This window comes from Seriola dumerili, unplaced genomic scaffold (genome assembly GCF_002260705.1).
Source record: "Seriola dumerili isolate Sdu_G_001 unplaced genomic scaffold, Sdu_1.0 BDQW01000066.1, whole genome shotgun sequence".
NCBI lineage: Eukaryota > Metazoa > Chordata > Actinopteri > Carangiformes > Carangidae > Seriola > Seriola dumerili.
The window spans coordinates 638,504-653,892 of NW_019174321.1; the positions used below are offsets into that span (position 1 = coordinate 638,504).

At 43.0% G+C, this 15,389-nt stretch overlaps 1 protein-coding gene across 1 annotated transcript in view; it reads right to left on the bottom strand.

Moving 5' to 3' along the window:
- The window catches only part of LOC111219334 (poly(rC)-binding protein 4-like), a 168,210-nt gene that overhangs the window by 69,328 nt on the left and 83,493 nt on the right, over positions 1-15,389 (bottom strand). Inside the window, exons 2-4 of the mRNA XM_022741969.1 lie at positions 6,947-7,173; positions 6,008-6,031; positions 2,778-2,810 (exon numbers count right to left, since the gene is read on the bottom strand). Coding sequence (XP_022597690.1) covers positions 2,778-2,810; positions 6,008-6,031; positions 6,947-7,173 — 284 coding nt within the window. The remainder of the gene's footprint in view (positions 1-2,777; positions 2,811-6,007; positions 6,032-6,946; positions 7,174-15,389) is intronic.

Sequence of the window (15,389 nt, forward strand, 5' to 3'; positions counted from 1 at the left end):
GAACCCAAACAAGCAGCTCAGATCTGAAAGCAACTTTAAATAACGATCAGTATTTAAGACGTCACATTGAAATATCATCATGTGCATTTTTTTTGTTTGTTTTGCCTTTGTATAAAAGCGTCTTCATCACTTCTCATATCTCTGCAGGAAGCTTTACTGTTCTTCAGGAGGCTGACTGATTCCTCTAAATTCACATTTTATTTTTTGTGACATTTCACAAGTTCACTTAAAATTCCCTCAGCGGATAAATGGAAACATAACTCCTCTCCCTCTCTCCCTCCCTCCCTCCCTCCCTCCCCCTTTTGTCTCTCGCTCTCTGGAGTGTTGATTCATGTGCAGTCATCTTCGAATTATTTCTCTAAGGACACACACATTTCTAAAATAATTTCTCCCTCCAGAATGTATTTGTGGGTTATTATTTAACATTTTTTCCAGGCGAGCAGGGAACTAAATTGAGTAAATTTAGGCTCATTAAAACACAGTAGTGTATTGTTTTCTTGTTGAAACACACCGGAAGGAGTTCTGTGACCTATTTTGAGTTGAAGAAATTTAATCTTTTCCCACATATTTGACTCTCCTCCTTTATGCTGCTGCTGCCGCACTGACGTAGAGGCTTTTATTTCGCCTGCCTGATGTCGCAGGGACTCAGGAGTGCGTTTGCAACATAACAATAAGGATTTGGTGACATAACACCTCATCCTTGTTTCTCCTGTGTAATGTGAGGTAGCCATTTTACAATAAACACACACACACACACACACACACTGTATTGCTACCACACACATTCAACAGATACAAGTTCTACCTTTCTCTCTTACTTCCTGTACGTTTGGACAAGGATAATCTGGGCTTTTCATTAACTCTCCTCTGGGAATCCCCACATCTTTGCACAGAAAACTCTGGTATTCACGTCAGGTGTTGCATTCATTAGCAAGTCACCGATGTGCCCGTGTTCTGTATTCAGTGAGGCGGATGCAGAACATTTGAAACTGTAGATGCACGTGTTTAAGTGTGCAAGTGTGCAGCAGACGACCTGATTTCACATGTAGCATCGCACCAGGGGAAGTGAAAAGGGAATTACTCGAGCAAATCACATGAAGAAGAGTAAAGGACCGGAGCTGGTGTTTATTTCATCACTGTATTTTCATTTAATATATTAGTTTTAGTCAAATTTGAGCCATTTGATTTGCCATTGAAAGGCATTTTAGTTTAGTTTTCATCACTGAAGATTTTTCTTTTTGGTAATTAATGTTTTCTGAGGCTTCTAGCCGTCGCCATCTTTGATGTGTTGCACAGTTCCATCAGGAGAACGTCGCCTGGACGAACAGCGTCTGAACCGATTGTTGGAATTGTTGCCGCAGCGTCTGACAATTTCTCTAACTCAGCGGTTCCCAACTGCGGGCAGGGGCCCACTGGTGGGCCATGAAGGTATTGCAAGTTGGCCGACATATCATTTTCTTGTATTAAGGCCTGTGCTAAGACAATGACAGGAAGTTATATCTTGTCGCCGGTCGGACCACATCACATACTTGTTTGCTACCTCAGTCTAAATGCACATGAAAAGATTACACCCATGGCAAAGAATAATAGCTGGTTAGGTACAGGAAGAGTGAATCGACAAGCGATCGCTCCCCATCAAACAAAAAAGAAAAACTGAGCTTCCCTGCTTCCAGTTCAGTCCTGAATGTTCACTCGTTATCATTAAAATAAAAAGCGCTCTGAGAACACATTATTAGGGCAGACATTTCTGAGATTTTCCAAGTAGAGCTGGGGAAGGTTGGGAATCACTGCTCTAACTAACACCCACTTCTTGCAGGAACTGGCCCGGTGTGTGGAAGAGAGAAAGTGAGCGGGGGTTTGATCTGTAGCGCTCGTTCATTATTCTTTACACAACTCTGCCTGTCGCTGTTCTTGTGCACGGCTGAGTGCACCTTCTGAAAATGTGAGCTGCTATCCTCATATTTAAACTGCAACATCTCTGCCTTCATGTGGAACAACTAGAAACTCTTTTGCCTTCGAACACGGTCGGACAACATGTTGCACAAATTAGCTCGTTTCTAGCATAAGCCATCTCTTTGCTGTTACATGTGCGGTTCTTGTGTGTTCGTAAGATTTTCTTGTCACAGATTTCATTAACAAAGCTATCAATGATTGGATGATGAGGAGTGATGTCATCATCGACAAGCCGTATATTTGTGTCTCCTGTTTCCTTGAAGAGGAGGGAGAGAGAGGCGGAGAGGACAGCTACTCCACAGAGAAGCTCTGCACCCACAGCTTCAAGTGGTAACACCACTTTACAGGCTGCTGACAGCAAAGACAGCTAAATATGTAAACGTCAGCGCGGCTAACGTCTCAGCAGGCGGCCAGAAATACAAAATACACCTTCAGATATTAAACTGCCTTTCTAAAAATAGGTTGGACATGACGGGGAAGTTTCTGCTTTTTTTCCCCCGCTCCCACTGAAAGCTTCTGATAAACACCCTCCTTTCATACACAGCGTAATTACAGGAGAAAAAAAACAGAATATGTATAATCATGTTGGATACAGCTGATTTTCATGCTGCTATTGTGTATATAGATTAAACGGTGCCCATGCGTCCTGCTTCTAACGATGTTAGTATGGATTTGTGCTGCTCTCTAAATACAGCACAGGATGCATGTGAGCTGCATTTGAAGGGTTATCATGGATTAATAGGAAAACCAGAGACGATGATGGAAGAAGATGAAAGAATATGCAGGATGGGGGTTGGGGGTGGGGGTGGGGGGGCGAGTCTTACCTCTTCTCGTATTCTCTTCACTGTTTCCCCTTTCTGCAGAAAGACAAGAAATGTTTTCGTTTATTATTTTCTTGCAGAACAACATTCATCTTTAGGCCGTTTGGAGAGTTCATGAAGTGTTTCACGAAATCCACCAAAATAAGGGAAACACATCGAGCAAAGGTCGCTACATGCAAAAGAAAAAAGTGATTAGAAAGTTTGTAAACAGGATTAATTGACCTCCAGTTTACAGCATCAGTGAACAGTATGACCTCTAGTCATGGGTAATGGGGCGGGTTTTTAGGGTTAGGGTTACAATGAAATAATGTTTTATCCATTTGAAATAGTAAAATATTTTCGGTTCATTAGAAAACCATGTCGTGACTAATCGGACGTCAGTAGAGTGGGCGGTCCTTCAATGTATGTATCGGATCTCAAATGAGTCTTGGGTGCGTTCACACCCGGACTCACTGGGGTCACCAGAGCCGGGCGTTAATACCAGGTCTGAACAGGTTCAAAGTGACTCATCTGCCTCCTCTGTGGTTAAAGCATGGTTAGGTTTACGCAACTAAAATTTTGCATTGATTCGCCCACGTTATGCAAATGACAGAAATCAGAGACAAAAACCCTCGAGTGAGCTTTTTTTCCTCTCGTTTACAATTCACTCGAGCCGCCGTCCCAGCCACTACAGCGGCAACAGAGCTGACTTAATTATAGCCCAAAAAAACAGGAAGTGCTTGTACTTGGAGCACCTTGGAGATGAGTCTGAGACGGATGATGATGAGCAGTGTCAGATGAGAAAGCAATAAAAAGGGAGGGAGGAAGGCAGCAGACACACACACACACACACACACACTGACTTATTGAGAGTTTTCTTTCAGGACCGCAGGAATGATCTTGTCATGAGTGAACCTCAGCAGAGATCAGTTTTTCGTTCACGCCCAGGTTTGATTAAGTTAAAGTTTCCCTGTGGAGTATTTTTTTTTTTTTTACCACCGGTCGAGCTGAGGATCCATGTTTTTATGAGCGGGTCCTGCTGCGTTTCACATCCTGCTGCTAAAGATCACCTTCATTAAAAGAAACCGGCATTAGCTTTTGATTGATGCCTGGACTGGAAACCCCTGTCTGCTGTGTCAAAGTCACCTGCACCCCCCCCCCCACCCCCCCACAGTCTCCTCTGCTAAGTCGCACTACTGATGCCTTTGACTTCTCATTTTATGGGACCATTATTTCCTGCAAATGTCAGCGTCTTGAAAGTGTCGTGTAATTTGATTTGAATTGCAGAGCTTCGCTTGATGTGGTTTGTTTAAAACCAGTGTTTTAGTCGCAGAGGATTCTCCTTGAAAGGGCTGTTTCATTTAAACCCAAGTAGGCTGGGGCCGATATTCAATATCTAATATTGCAATATTCCCCGCCATATGCAGTAGTTTTCATATTATAGATTTTTTTTTGTTGCAGTTTTGCACAGTCTCCCTTCCTGTCATTTCACTGCTTTGCTCACTGTACATTTGTACCTCGGCATGTGACGAATAAATAATCTAAACTGCTGTTCGGTGGCAGCATCACTTATACCTGAAACATAAAATACAATAATATAATTACAGATTATAAACAAATGCCTAAAACGTTAATTATTTATGACTAAAACAAAACAACTGACGCATAATGAATAAATATTACAATATTTGGGTTGGACTGTATTGAGATATTAAAGTTTGGACATCGCACAAGTCTGAACCCAGTAAATATTAATTCTTTCTTCATTTATCATTTAAAATCAACTTTATTTTTCCAGTATGTTGAACAGTATGTTCACCTGACCTGAGACTGTTTCAGAGCCAGAATGACATGGTTCTAACCCTAACCCTACGAAACGTCCTTTAACTGAAGGAGTCCTACAACATAACGTTCATAATGTTCTGTAAATATTCCTGACTTTTCACCAGGGAGAAACCTCCTGTTATTGTACGAGACGCAACATAGCTGTATGTGGGAGACTGCAGGAGGGAGTGGAAACAAAATCCAGGTGAGGAAAATGTGATGTTTTCCACCTCCTCATCCGGAGCCAGCGGGGAGCCCCCGAGCTGCTTCGCTGTCGGAGTTTCTAGTCTAACGCAATGAATGTGACACACGAGTTTGCTAAACTAAAAGGAGAATGTGCTCAGGAAAACAAAAAAATGGTTCTTATGATATTTAAACAAACAAACAAACAAAAAAAAAAGCTGTCATGTATTATGTTTGTTTGTCATATTTTCTTTATTTTTATTTATTTATACTGAGCTGTGTAACATAATCTCATTCTGACACCTGTGTCTATCACATGATGTGTGTTTAAGCCAGATAGGACGGCTTTAAGCGAACATCAGTTCTGCTCTGCCGCCCGGCTGCTTCGTCTAATGCTACGAGAAACCCTGGAGAGCGGCTCCTGCGGTGCGACTATAAGACTGACACGACCCAACTAGAACAGTGATGTAATTTTCGAGCCATCTTTATGTCAGAGGCTGCAAGTTAATAGACCACACACTGCAAGTGATAAGGAGGGAGGGAGGAGGAGGGGAGGGGGGGGTCTAAATATATGCTGACAGAAACCAGCCCCAATCACGGGTTAGTGAATGTGCTGTGAGGGGCAATGGTCATTATCACACTTCACTTGGCTGTGATATATTTGGGGGGGGAGAAAAAAAAAAAAAATCCTACAGGGTTTTTTATTTTATTTAACACGTCCTCAGTTAAATTGACTCGCATCCCTGGAGAGCAGCTCCCTTTCAGTTCGTAGCGATTGGACTGACATGGCCTGACTGGAAATTTTACACACTATTAATGCATATTTCATGGCAACTTTATATCGCTGTCGTAGGATTATATCCAACGTTATCTTGAGCAGCTTGCCAATTTTAGAAAACCACAGTCGGATTTTCAAACACGCAGTTTATAGATGGGGAGGATTTTCACACCCCCCCCCCCCCCCCGCCCACTCCGGCTACATGTAAGTGTTGCAGTGAAATGATTGTATGTATAAATATAAATGTTTTCTGATGCTGCTCTGACGTTCAAATTAATGACAGTTGCACAGAAGCAGTAATTTGCACTCTGCTTTAATTTATTCTGATGTAAAAGCCACCAGAGAAAAACGCTCTCTGGTCATTTTAACTGCCTGACACTCAGACTTTTGTCTTTTGCATGCAGTGCACCAAAATGTTTTTCTCATTATTTCAGAGGGAAAAGCAAAAAAAAAAAAAAGTGTAACTCACCTTGCCGATAATGCTTCCCACTTCCTGAGGAGAGGAAAAACAAACAGAGATGTTACTATGACAACAGATTAGACACACAAAAAATGAGACAAACAGAATCTCTGTCGTCAGCAAATAGGGAGCTCGTTTCTGTCTTTATATCTTTATTGCAACAGAGGCAGTATTTTGTCGTCAGGTCGTGTTTTACACCCCAAAGTCTGCTTCTCTCCTCTTCAAGAAAGTTATTTGTTTTTGCTTTTTAGAATTATTTTTTTAAATTGTTTTCACATTTTTGTAATTGACTGGTGAAGCAGCAGCTGTGTGCTTCATCTCTGTGACAGCAGAAGTAGAAACCTGGACGCCACAACCAAACGCACATGGGATATTCACATTCGCCAAAAACACCGGGTGCAGGAAATTTATAGTTTTCATTTTAATTTACAAATATATTCAGATGTGGCAGAGAAGTGACTGACTACTGAGTCAATCTGTTAGTACTTGACTTTGTCCACCGGCCTGTTCTTTCATCCTGCAGATGAAGGAGCAGCTCACAGTGATATAGCCTCAATAAATAAGTGATGAGTGCGGTAACTTTGCTTTTAACAGAAGGGGGGTAATAATGTGCTTGTTGGGGACTATTTTCATCTGTGGATGAATCCATATTAGGTGTTCTAGTGATACAATGCAGCAGGACAGTTGAGTTTGGGATGGAGTCAAAATAAACTACAGCGTGTGTCCATGGTAACGAAGGAAAACATGGCACCCAGTGCAACAGTTGGCTTGTGTGGTTTTAATAGTTTGTGGACAACAATGGAGCTCTATATATCAGGCTTTACACTCGCACACACACACACACACACACACACACACAGTACTTGTTAGTAGGAGATGTTCAGTGTTGTTGGTGATAAGATAAAAATATAGACTATCACTTTAAATCCTCCCTCCCTCCCTCCTCACCTTTCCGTGCATGAGAAGGCGCAGTGTGAGCGTGACTCCCATGGCCCCGTCTCCAAACTCCCGATCACAGCTCATGGTAGTGGTGGTGTGGTGGGTGGAGGTGTGGGTGGACTCTGCCGCTGGGAGACGCATGAAGGTCTGAGGCCCCGAGGCGTATGGAGCTTTCCAGAACACCACAGAGAACCCTTCGGAGAACCCGGCGAGGAATCCTTGGAGAGCCCTGGCAGCTGTGACAGAGGGGTGAGGGGAGGCTGGGTTCAGGGGGGGTTCGGACGGTGGGACGGTTTTCTGGTGGAGCTGTCGTCAGGGGTGGGTGTTGTGCTTGTTCCTGTTTCTTTCTTCAATTCTGTGGGAAAGCAAAAAAACAAAAACACATCTACATCAACCCACATGATAATCACGTACATTTAAAGGATCTTTATTTTGCAGAGATTCAGCAGCTCAATTAAACACAACCGTCACTTGAAAGTCTGTTTTTTCCTACTACACCTGTATCCACAATGTTGCACGACATGCAACACGACAAACAGCCCTCCAGCGTGTGAGAGCCTGTGTGCCGTGTGGTGTCGATTAATATGACTCAGCAGACGCAGATGAAGAAATTAGAAGAAAAATAGGACAAAACACAGTGGGGCAAAGGAGCCTGAAGCCAGTGTGGAAGCAGCACTAATCAAACTCTACTGAATCCAAAAAACATTAATGCTCAGCTTCCTGCTGATATACAAAGTCAATCGCTTTTTTTTTTATATAAATAATATATAATATACGTCACTTGACCAGTTTAACTCCATCCAGTGTGTTTCTGGCTGGTGGTTCACCCTCTTAGTCGACTGTGTTAAGGTGTATTGACATTTGCAGGCGCAGCTAATCACTGTTGACCGCTGCTCGAACAGACAACAACTAATTAATCTACTAGTGTTTCAGAAGTTCCCTGTGCAATAACAAATTACCTTCATGACGAGACCAGACAAAGACAGAAACATCGATAAGGAAAGTAGGGGTAGGCGATGAAGCCAAAAGAATCAGGTGACTAGTTGTGCATATGCGGTTGCCCGGACACGAACCTGGACCCGTCGCTTCAACGTAAAAGGCCCAACTCACAAATCTCTGCATCCTGTTTTCCCGCTCTGATTTTATTGTGAAAGTCCTGACCGGAAGTTGTGAGCGTCTTAATTTCACTCCTTTGTCTGCTCGACGCTTTTCTTCCCCCACGACGCCGTCCTCTGTTTACGAACCCGTGTCACAACCAATCTCACTTTTTTGCTTCGGTCATATGGAGTAGTTGTTTGGACAGTGCTGTTATTCATTAATGAGCTGCTATATGTATGTATTTTGATGAGAAAGTTCAATCGCTGCCCCGGTTCGTCCCACTTCCTGTTTCCCAAGCAGATCTCTGTAACTCCACCGTCTTGGACAGCAGCTGGAGATTGTGGTTCTTGAAACAGGAAGCAACTGAACTGTCTCATCAAAATAGCTGTAACTGCTAACGACGGGCTCGTTAGCATCGACTGAACTTTTCAAATGTAGCGTCTTTTAATGATTGCGATCTGTATGATTCTTCTTAAAAAAATAGATCATATGGCAAAGTGAGATCGTCCATGATGAGGTCACCCGCCCCTAACGCAAATGCAGCTACCAAGACCGTTACAAAGACGCTGATAGAGTCTCTGAAACATAGCAAACTGCTGCTAGCAACAGTTGCATTGTAGCCAACGTGGCACCTGTTCACAGCACCCCCGGGAGTTTTCAGAGGGGTATAAATACTGCACCAAATTTTATTTATACAGCCGACTATCACAAATCACAAATTTGCCTCAAAGGGCCTAACAGTTTACTGACAGACACTCTCTGTCCTTAAACCCTCGAATCAGATAAGGAAAACTTTCTCAGGAAGAGCAACTTTAGCATGTTAGGTTTTTCTACAGCCATTACACAATACAATATACTGTACGTCTGAGGCTCATGGGAATGCAATTAGTTTGACAGATACTTGGTCATAAAGCAAGGTATTAGATGATGCCACTAGCTGAACACTGTTACAATTCGTCCTGATGAGGATTTCAGTAAGAGTTGATCCTTATTTCTTCACGATCCTGGTTCATGTACAGGCTTATACTTGTATATTTAAGCTTATGTTTGTATCAGACTTGTATTGATGAGGGCTGAGGTCAGACAGAGAGTGAGAGCTTCCGACAAGTGAACGAGTATCAATCATCGATTGGTGTGTGCTCTCATTTGCACTTGTGTGTGAGCGTAGTCGAGTGCGTTTATGAGACACGCGTGTGTGTATGTGTGTGTGTGTGTGTGATTTTGCTGCTAAAATTATTTTGGTTGTAAACCAGCAGTGTGTTTGGCTCCATAGCCACGAGGCCTACAAGCCATTTCATTGATTCAACATCCTGAGCAGCGTTCAGAAAAAGCACCGCAGGAGCGAAACGACTCCAGCGCAATAAGAGGTGTGGAAATTAACATAATTTCTCAAGTGTCAGAAGCTAGTCAACAAGTCAGCGCGGTAATTTAAAAAATTAATTGGGAAGTCTGTTTAAAAAAGCTTAGGGGGCTGAATTAAATAAGCTTTTGGCAATGGAAATGCCACTCAAGCGTGATGATGCTTAAGCATTTCCTTTTACCCCAAACCCCCTCCTCCGAAAACCGAGAGGAAAAACAGCAAAAAGAGAAGCAGACTTCAGCCGCTGCTGCATACTAAAGAGATGTTTCCTCCCTCCCTCTCTCTCTCTCTCTCTCTCTCCGTCGCTCCTGTGTGTGCGTCTTTGTTGAGGTGTATGTTTACATCTGTGTCATGCACATCATTACATGCATGTCTTATACTTTGATCATTTTCTGTGTAAGCTTGTGCGATTTTCCTTGAGCAATGTGTGTGTTTTTACGTTTCTATGTGTGTGCTGTCTGGAGAGGAGTCTTTCAGGCATCCGTCTCTATGCCAACCGGGATCCTTAGTGGCATAAGGTATGCAGATGAATAAACAGAGGTTTGTATGAATGGTGGCTTTTTTTTTCATATTAAAACATCTGTGTATGTGCATGTATGTGTGTGTGTCCGTGAATGCTCTTAAATGAGTGTTTCCGTGCATCTGTGGACCTTTATGTATGCATCTCCATTTGCAGTGTGAACGTCTGCATCTCCCAGGCTCATAAAAAATACACACTTTTACCAAAGTAGGTCACAAACGCGATGCGGGCTGTCTGGCATGCTAGACGAGCAGCGTCTCACAACATAACGCACACACACACACACACACAAACACGCATACACACTTCAGAGAGACCACCTGAGAAACCGAAAACTGACGAGAGAGGACGACGAGCAAAAAACAAGAGAGAGAGAGCGACAGAAAGACGGGACGCAGAGGAGGAAGAGTCTTGGTCAGAGAGGGAGGAAGCTGAAAGAAGTGTCAACAAACATGTTTCATCATCTTCACATGAATTCATTTCTTCAGAGCATAGGTCAAGAGTGTGTGTGTGTGTGTGTGCGTGTGTGTGTGGACTTTAAAAACCATGTCACTGTATGGAAAACTGTGTGTATTCTTGTGTGTTGGCCGCTTGTGTGCATTGGAGTGTGTGCATGTGCTTGGCTGCATGAGTTCATGTATTTGAAAGGACGCATTATGCATGTTTCTCTGTGTGTGTGTGTGTGTGTGTGTGTGTGTGTGTGTGTGTGTGTGTGTGTGTGTGTTGGAAAGAGAAAGAGATAGAAATAAAGGACATATGAATTATTTAACCTCTTTCAGATGCTTCAGCATGGCGTTAAAAACCTGGCTTACCCATCCCCCTTTAAGTCATATATGATCGAATGCACACACACACACACACACACACACACACACACACACACACACCAACAGTTAACATCCCTGTGGACCTGTCCTTGTAGAAATGGACTCGGGGGAATAAGCCATGAATCAGCCATGCATGAGGTCAGCGTGTATGTGTGTGTGTGTGTGTGTGTGTGTGTGTGTGTGTGTGTGTGTGTGTGTGTGTGTGTGTGTGTGTGTGTGTACTTGCATTACTAACATTGTGGGAAAAAAAAACATGTTCAGTCAGTCACATTATGGCGACTGATTCTCACACGGTGAATCTGTTAATTTTAGGGTTGAGATTTGGTTTTTAGACCCAGATCAGGAGTGAGGATGTAGCGGTTATTAGTTTCTGAGGTCAAAGGTCATAGAAACATTGCAAAGCACAAGAAGCAACATATAGACCTACCGTATAGACACAAACAGATTCTGCATGACTGAGTGTCAGAGCAGAGTTGCATTACACCGCCTGATGCGTCTTTATGGGGAACAAAACAGAGAGCCAAAATAGAAAAATGTACATTATACAAGAACATATTGAATCTATACATCAAAGATAGATTCATTAAAATGAAAAACAGGAATCCCATAAATCATCCAAAAAGGAAGCTACTACATCAAAAATATTATAAAGAAAAGCAGAGCAGTTGTGGAGTTAAAGTGTTTAAATTAAATTCATACAAAAATACAAATTTCTTTCTCATAAAATAACAAACATAAAGGAAACGTAGTGACTCCAGCATTATGAAAGTGTTTCTGTTCAGCCTCTCACTGCTCCTGAGTCGGGTCGGGGAAACATCCTGGTCCAGAACAAGTTCACCGTGACTTCAGTCACAACCCGAAAAACACCATCTTTCAGTCATCTTCACCAAAGAGCTTCTGTTGCCTAAAACCTTGATCACTTTAACCCACATGAAGCAATTCTTTACGTTTCAGCAGCTACAGCCCAGATGAGGTTTTGACGACACGCCAACGAGCGCTTGAGTAGCCGGAGCTGTAATTCTTCAGCGTTAATGTTGTAAATAACTGTTATTTTATCTTGGCTCATCTGACAAGCTGCTCATAATTTACAGTCTAGGGGACGTCGGCTACATGTTTAGTTGGATGGAAAGAAAACATCATTATTTAACAACATATTTTGTGGTAAAACAAATCACAACTTTGTAACAGAGGCTGGTGAGAGAAGCCGACTCTGGTCTGAAAAAGCATTAACGCCGTGATCTCTAGAGCTTCCCTGAAAATGAAAATCATCTCAGACTGCGATTACCGATATTAATACGCCTTAAGAAACGCCAGGTGCTCTCCCTCCCTGCTGCCTGTCATCACAGCATTGTTTCAGCACGATACAGATATTCTTGCAGTTGACGGCCACGGACAAAATCCAGGACCTGTCTTCTGAATTACACCTGATACCTCGACACACTGTCCTCCCTCTGAGCGATGAGCGCTTTTCCCACTGGACTCGTCAGTCAGCTCATATCAGAGCCTCCAAAACAAGTGGAGGAAACTGTTCTGAAGAGAGAACGAGGACGTCTGCGTGTATATGAATACAAAAGAGAGAGGAAGAGAGATGGACAGAGAGAGTAGAAGAAGAAGAAGAAGAAGAAGAAGAAGAAGAGGTAGGAAACACAAAGAGAGGCACATGGAGAGATTCTATTTCACAGCCATACGGTAAATCATTGTATTGGATTTGATTACCAGGTGGGCAGGACTGATTGATTTTGGCCAGCAACAACTCATTTCTCTAAAACCTGATTGGATTAAAACACTGAAGCCAACAACTCACTCCTGGAAGCCGATTGGATTAAAAATCAGCAGCCGGCTGACTTAAATCATGTCGCCGGTTAACGGTCAGCCGCCATGTCAAGGACGACACGCTTGTAAAATCTGAAAGATGATTCAAGACCTACCCCCCCACCCCCCACCCCACCCCCCCATATGTGCATGTGCATGAAGCGCAGGTCCATCTGATGATGTCACTTCCTGTCTCTAGCACCTCTTGCCTCTCTCTTGCTCTTTCTGAAATAATGAAGCATGTTCCTGCAGTTTACTTTCCACATTGTAATTATTCTAATTAAGTTAACAACAGTTCGTTTGTTTTCACATAAAAACTACAACTCCCATAAAACTGGGTACTTAAATAATAAAAAAAAGCAACTCAAATCATTACACCACATCCACGTCCACATCCACTAAACTCACCAAAGTCATTTTGCAACTTTCTACTTGTAACATCTGTCGTCTGAAAACTTATGTCCTCCTGTTATTACAGACATGTCTGAGCTGTGGGCTTATGGGAAATGGTGTCCATTAAAGGCCACTAAAAACACTGAATTTCCTGTGTGACTTCGGTTTTCCATATGTTGTGTGCATGTTACTGTGATTGTGTATAAGTCAATATAAGGGTGTGTGTGTGCATGTGTGCATTAGTGTGTCAGTGTGTGTTTTTGTGCACCAAAGTGTGTGTGTGTGTGTGTGTGTGTGTGTGTGTGTGTGTATGTGTGTTGCTGCGGCTGGTATGGTGTGGGTGTTTCTGTACTTTGTGTGTGTGTGTGTGAGTGTGTGTGTTGTGATTAACAACATCAGACGATGATGTCATGGCATGGGATGGCGGGGAGAAAGGGAGAGAGAAAGTGACATCACTATGTGTGTGTGTGTGTGTGTGTGTGTGTGTGTGTGTGTGTGAGAGAGAGAAAGGGTGAGGGTGGGGGGTGGGGGGGCTGACATCACTGCCTATCTATGTGTGTGTGCCATGTCTCAGTGAGGGTGACACCAGCCTCTATTTAAAGACAACAGAATCTAACAGGAGGAAGAGGAGGGGTGAGAGACAGATAGTCAGAAAGAGAGAGAGAGAGAGAGCGAGAGAGCGAGAGAGAGTGTGTGTGTGAGAGGGAGGGAGAGAGAGAGAGGAGGAGGAAAAAAAATTAAATAAAAAAGTGGATTTAAATTTTATGTTCCTTTTTAGGCTCCTTAAACTCTGACACAGAGGATCAGAGAGAGTGGGCGAGAGACAGAGAGTAGACAACAGGAAGGAGCGAGCGAGAGGCAGAAACAGATAAAGGGAGAGAGAGAGGGAGGGAGAGGGAGGTCATTTTTTTGCCATAAGTCTCTTCCATCCAACCAGCGCTGTTGATAATCACTGTAATTACGCGGACGGGCTAATGCTAGGATGCTACGGCTAACGCTGCCAAAGAAAGTGAAGCCAGGATGCTGGAGCTGCAGCGGTTTACACGGAGAGTCGACGCGTCGGAGGACGGCAACACGAAGCTTAAAATAGAAAGTATCTGTCGACAGCAGCCACAAGAAAGATAAAGTTCCCCTTCAGCTAACGCTTTCAGTGTTTCAGATTCACTTCAGGGGTTAAACCGCTGCCGGGGTCAGCGGCCCGGCTTCACATGCTGAGTGCTGGAGCTGTGCAGAGGCCGCAGTCACTCAACATCTTGAGGCTAAAAGGAGCACAAGAGACCACGAAACATAAAGGCTGCATCAGTCTCTTTCATTTCTATCAGTTATTATTATATTGTACTCAATAACTTACCTGCTGAGATTTGGATATTACTATGACAACATGTGTCGGGGCAAGAAATACGAAGGTTCAGACCATCAGGCAGGTTGTAAACAAGCAACTGAGTCTCTGAAGTCTCTCCCCCACCCCTCTCTTCTTCAACACCAAATAATAATTTGTCAGTCGTCAGTCAGATGAGTTTGTTTACATCAGATCTGCTGCAGGCAACATGCAGAGAACTCTTCTGGATAACGGAACAGATACAAACTAAACACAACAACAAACAGGAAATATGTTGCCATGGATTTAAGTGAATTAAGCTAAGTTTGAAAAATGAAGTGAAACTGAATAAGCTATTTTAAGTTCCTGCTTATTTTCCATTGGATGTACTGACAACTATCACTGGGTTACTGACTGAGGAGCTTCTTTTTTTCCCCCTCTGATTTCTCAGCAGATTTATGGACATTCAGTCAAAACCATCCTAACTGGGCCATTTTTAAAAGTTGTAATGACGCAGATATTTACAAAAACTAGAATGGCCGCCTTGTGGTCGTACGCCTCCACCAACAAGTGAAACTGCAGGAAATACGGTCAACTTTTCAGAACATGTCACAATGAAGTTGACCTTTGACCTTTTGGATATAAAATATCATCTCTTAATTTTACCTTTATGGACATTTGAGTTAAATTGTGTCAAAACTAGTGTATGAATTTGTCAGTTATGGCCTGAAAATGTTATTTCGTGAGGTCCACAGTGACCTTTAACCTTTGACCCTTGATGCCACAACTATAATGCTGAGATATTGCGTAAAATCTTGACTCAAAATGCACCTCTTGTGTGTGATGTTGTCCCGTCTGGGCAGCCGTACACACCTGCACTTTTTTCTGTTTGCTAGAAATTTTACATACAATAGGTGCCGCCACCCCCCCACCCCCCACACACACACACCCCACCCCACCCATTAGAGAATAATGTAGAGAGGGTGACAAATGTTCAGGGTTGACAATGGGTTTGTTTCTGTCCAATCAGGTTCCTTGTGGGTAGAACAAACATCCTGCAAACCAATCCCTTCGAAGGCCGAGCTATTTGCATTGTGTGTTTAATATTTACATGCAGTCGGTCA